Consider the following 4,554-nt stretch of genomic DNA (forward strand, 5'->3'; position numbering starts at 1 on the left):
GGAATGAAATTTGGGGCAGGCGGCTCAGCAGAGCATCCCAGACCACGCACCCACCCCGGCCCCGCTGCGCCCCTGCTGAGGCTCTCCCAGCCCATGTCCAGCTCCATCCATGGCTCCTCCAGCGCTCACTAATGGTGGGGACATGCAGGACACCCCGTCAGAGGGCCCCCTCTTCTCCCACCACCATCTCAGCTCATCGCTCCCTCTGATCCCTCCTGGGGGGCTTTGCAAACTGCTCCAGGGAGGGGGTCCACGGGGGACACTAGTACAAGGAGGATGGGGTGGCTGTCCCATGGCATCGTCCCCCTCGTCGCGTGGTGCTTTGTCACCTTCCAGGCGGGTAAGGGCGGCTCTGGCTTTCCCTGGGGTACCTGAATTTCCTTGGCTTGAGCCCTGCCTTCCCATGGGTGTCACCCATCAGGGTCTGGGGAGGGGTAAATTTGGGGAGAGGGGAGGGGAAGCTGAGGGGGCTGTGGTGCATGCTCATGGAAAACCAATTCTCTCCCAGTTTACCCTTGCAGTCTCTCAGCATCCCCAGTCTCCATGCTGGTACCACGTGTCGTGCTAGGACGGGGTTCATGTCTTTGCAGAGCAGCTTGACCCCACCCAGAGCACTTGGTTGGGGGTGGTCTGCTCTGGGTCATCCCCCACACGGGATGCACCTCTGGGACCCCAGATCCATCCTGTGCAAGCTAGAAAGGTTGGAAGGATGGAAAAAAATTAGATTTTGCTTCCACTCCCCGTCAACGCAAGACCTCCCAGGAGCTGGGCATCTTGCTTGTCCCTTCACTTGGGACCAGCCCTCCCCAACACCTCTAAGGCCCTCAAAGCTGCTCAGCACATCGTCCCTGGCCGAAGTACAACAACCGGGGCCCCTTGCTGGGCTTGCCTGCCCGGCGGGGAGAGCTTGCATGGGGCACAGGGCATGCTACGGGGCCGTACACCCATCCTTCTTCAGGGGAGAGCCACCCGTACAACGTCTCTTTGGTTGCACATCACTGTGCAAAGCCCTTCCTCCTCTATCCCCCCTTCCCTCGGCCTCCCTTGACTTGCTGGTGGAAATTTATGGGGCTCTGCAGCGAGCAAGGACAGCCGAGCGATGCACCGCGAGCTGACAGCACCAAAGACCAACGCCAACAATTTCTAGGCAGAGCAAAGAGCGTTGCCCTCCTTCCCAGCCCTGTCTCCAGCCCAGCCCGAGGGATGGTCTCTGGGCAGGCTGCAGCGGTCCCAAGGACTGAGTCAGCCTCCACCTTGCAAAGCTGAACCGGTTAGCACCAGTAAGAGCAGCTGGAAGGGACTGGGAGAGGGACCTCAGCCACCCAAGAGTGGGATTTTCTCGGCCAGCATTGCAAGGTTGACCTTGCACTGTTCTCCGCTCCCCGGGAGGAGCATGGGGCAGCTTTGAGGGGGCTAATTCCCCTCTCCCCATCCCACGGCGAGGTTTAACATCCCTGCCTGCTGCGGCAGAGAGGGGGTTTGCTGGAATGGGAGGCAAAGCCGGGCAAAGGACCGGGACATCCTGAATCTCCACCCAGCATGGCCAGCATTGCAAGGTTGACCTTGCACCGTTCTCCGCTCCCCGGGAGGAGCATGGGGCAGCTTTGAGGGGGCTAATTCCCCTCTCCCCATCCCACGGCGAGGTTTAACATCCCTGCCTGCTGCGGCAGAGAGGGGGTTTGCTGGAATGGGAGGCAAAGCCGGGCAAAGGACCGGGACATCCTGAATCTCCACCCAGCACCGAAATGCGAGTCAGCAAGTTCTCCCTCACCCCATCCCCATCCCCATCCCATCTCCATCCTCATCTCCCCGCAGCCGCCTGCCTGCGGGAGCAGCCCGGCAGCCACGCTGAGGAACGCCTCTTCAAGCACCTCTTCACCGGCTACAACCGCTGGTCACGGCCGGTGCCCAACACCTCCGACGTGGTCATCGTGAAGTTCGGGCTCTCCATCGCGCAGCTGATCGATGTGGTGCGTAGCCCACCGGTGGAGACCCCAGTCCTGCATGGTGTCTGTCTTTTCACCAGTTGGTCCTACTGGTCCGGGGCCTGGGGACATTGGTTTGAGGTTGGGTTCGGGCACCAGCAACCTCCTGGCCATCTCCAGCGGGTGACAAATGACCCACTCTGTCTCCCCCAGACCTCCAACGAGCAGGGCGGTCTGCACCCCTCCTCTCCATCCCAAACCCTCCCTTCCCCAGCAGGCGAGCATCAAGGAAAACTGCAGCTCTCCATCTCTGCCATGTCCTTATCCACCATCTACCTGCCCCGAGGCACCTCTGGGTTTGTCTGTCCATCCATCCCTTGCTCATTCCTCCCATGCACACCCATCCATCCACCCAGCTACCTATCAACCTATCCACCCATCTACCTATTCATTTATCCACCCATCTACTGATCAACCTATCCATCTATCCACCCATCCATCTGTCCACCTGTCCATCTGTCCATCCTTCCATCCACCTATCCACGGGACTATACATTTGTCCATCCATCAGAGCGGCTCAGAGCTGTACGCTGCAAAATGCTATTTCTTGCTGCCATCTAGTGAGCAGATATCCCGGGGAAATACAGTCTCTCCTTGTACTGGGACCAGTTGCTCCCAGGAGCTGAACCCCAGAGGCAGAGGGCAGAAAGTGAAAGCAGTAATTTGGGGGCCGATGCATTGATGGGACAAAGCCTTGGGCTGCCTGTCTCCTCTCACCTCTCCCTCTTTCCCACCGCAGGATGAGAAGAACCAAATGATGACCACGAACGTCTGGCTGAAGCAGGTAGGAGCCTGTTCCCTCTCTGGGGCAAGGGCAGGAGCGTGTCAAGGAGGACACAGCAGAAAGCCCCTGCCCAGGGGGGCTTGGTGGCACCTCCACGGTGCTGTTCTTTGGAGCGATGTTGCCAGAGGAGGAGGAGGAAGGTGCCACTGGGACCAAGGGCCGCCTGATGCCCTCCCCTCTGTGTGTCCCTCCAGGAGTGGAGTGACTACAAGCTGCGCTGGGACCCTGCTGACTTTGACAATGTCACTTCCATCCGGGTGCCCTCTGAGATGATCTGGATCCCCGACATCGTGCTCTACAACAAGTGAGTGGCGCTGCCAAGATGGGGCACCCCTAGGGCCACATCCACCATCCCATCCCATCATCCCATCCCATCCCATCCCATCCCATCATCCCATCTCATCCCACCTCATCCCATCCCATCCCATCCCATCCCATCCCATCCCATCCCATCCCATCCCACCTCATCCCATCCCATCCCATCCCATCCCACCCCATCCCATCATCCCATCTCCTCCCAATCCCATCCCATCCCATCATCCCATCTCATCCCACCTCATCCCATCTCTGCAGCTCATCCCATCTTATCCCATCACACCCCATCCCAGCAGCTCCCTGGCACTGCCAGCCCTCCTTCTCCCCATCCCACCCCACTGGTAAGGATGCAAATCCATCTGCATCCATCTCTCCATGCCCGGTGCTCACACTCCCACCCATCTCCATGCTCTGGGTGATGCCCAGGATGGTGAACCCAGCACCGGGCAGGGATGCACGATGGGGCCACAGCCTCAAATCAAGGCTCATACCAGCCCTGGGAGCTGAGGGAGCTCCTGGCCCTATTTCTTGGGGGAAACCCTTCATCCTCCTCTGACCTTCCACCCCCCCACCCCTGCAGTGCCGATGGGGAGTTCGCTGTGACCCACATGACGAAGGCCCACCTCTTCTCCAACGGGAAGGTGAAGTGGGTGCCACCCGCCATCTACAAGAGCTCGTGCAGCATCGACGTCACCTTCTTCCCCTTCGACCAGCAGAACTGCAAGATGAAGTTCGGCTCCTGGACCTACGACAAGGCCAAGATTGACCTGGAGAACATGGAGCACCACGTGGACCTCAAGGATTACTGGGAGAGCGGCGAGTGGGCCATCATAAATGCCATTGGCACTTATAACTCCAAGAAGTACGACTGCTGCACCGAGATCTACCCCGACATCACCTTCTGCTTCGTCATCCGTCGCCTCCCGCTCTTCTACACCATCAACCTCATCATACCCTGCCTGCTTATCTCCTGCCTGACCGTGCTGGTCTTCTACCTGCCCTCCGACTGCGGGGAGAAGATCACCCTCTGCATCTCCGTCCTGCTTTCCCTCACTGTCTTTCTGCTGCTCATCACGGAAATCATCCCCTCCACCTCGCTGGTCATCCCTCTCATCGGCGAGTACCTCCTCTTCACCATGATCTTCGTCACGCTCTCCATCATCATCACCGTCTTCGTCCTCAACGTCCACCACCGCTCCCCCAGCACCCACACGATGCCCCGCTGGGTGCGCAGCTTCTTCTTGGACTTCATCCCTCGCTGGCTCTTCATGAAGCGACCCCCGGCGCTGCCTCCCCCCGAGGGGACCGCGGGGCAGTACGACCTCCCGGGGACGAGGCTCAGCACCTCCCAGTGCTGGCTGGAGACGGATGTGGATGACAAGTGGGAGGAGGAGGAGGAGGAGGAGGAAGAAGAGGAGGAGGAAGAGGAGGAGAAGACTTACCCCAGCCGCATATCCCAGGCGGGCTCCC

At 59.7% G+C, this 4,554-nt stretch overlaps 1 protein-coding gene across 1 annotated transcript in view; it reads left to right on the plus strand.

The window, feature by feature from the left end:
- Positions 1-276: 276 nt before the first annotated feature.
- Positions 277-4,554, plus strand: part of CHRNA2 (cholinergic receptor, nicotinic, alpha 2 (neuronal)) — a 5,193-nt gene continuing 915 nt past the window's right edge. Inside the window, exons 1-5 of the mRNA XM_009585579.1 lie at positions 277-340; positions 1,816-1,970; positions 2,725-2,769; positions 2,964-3,073; positions 3,665-4,554. Coding sequence (XP_009583874.1) covers positions 277-340; positions 1,816-1,970; positions 2,725-2,769; positions 2,964-3,073; positions 3,665-4,554 — 1,264 coding nt within the window. The remainder of the gene's footprint in view (positions 341-1,815; positions 1,971-2,724; positions 2,770-2,963; positions 3,074-3,664) is intronic.

The sequence above is a fragment of the Fulmarus glacialis genome, unplaced genomic scaffold (assembly GCF_000690835.1).
Source record: "Fulmarus glacialis isolate BGI_N327 unplaced genomic scaffold, ASM69083v1 scaffold21249, whole genome shotgun sequence".
Classification (NCBI taxonomy): domain Eukaryota; kingdom Metazoa; phylum Chordata; class Aves; order Procellariiformes; family Procellariidae; genus Fulmarus; species Fulmarus glacialis.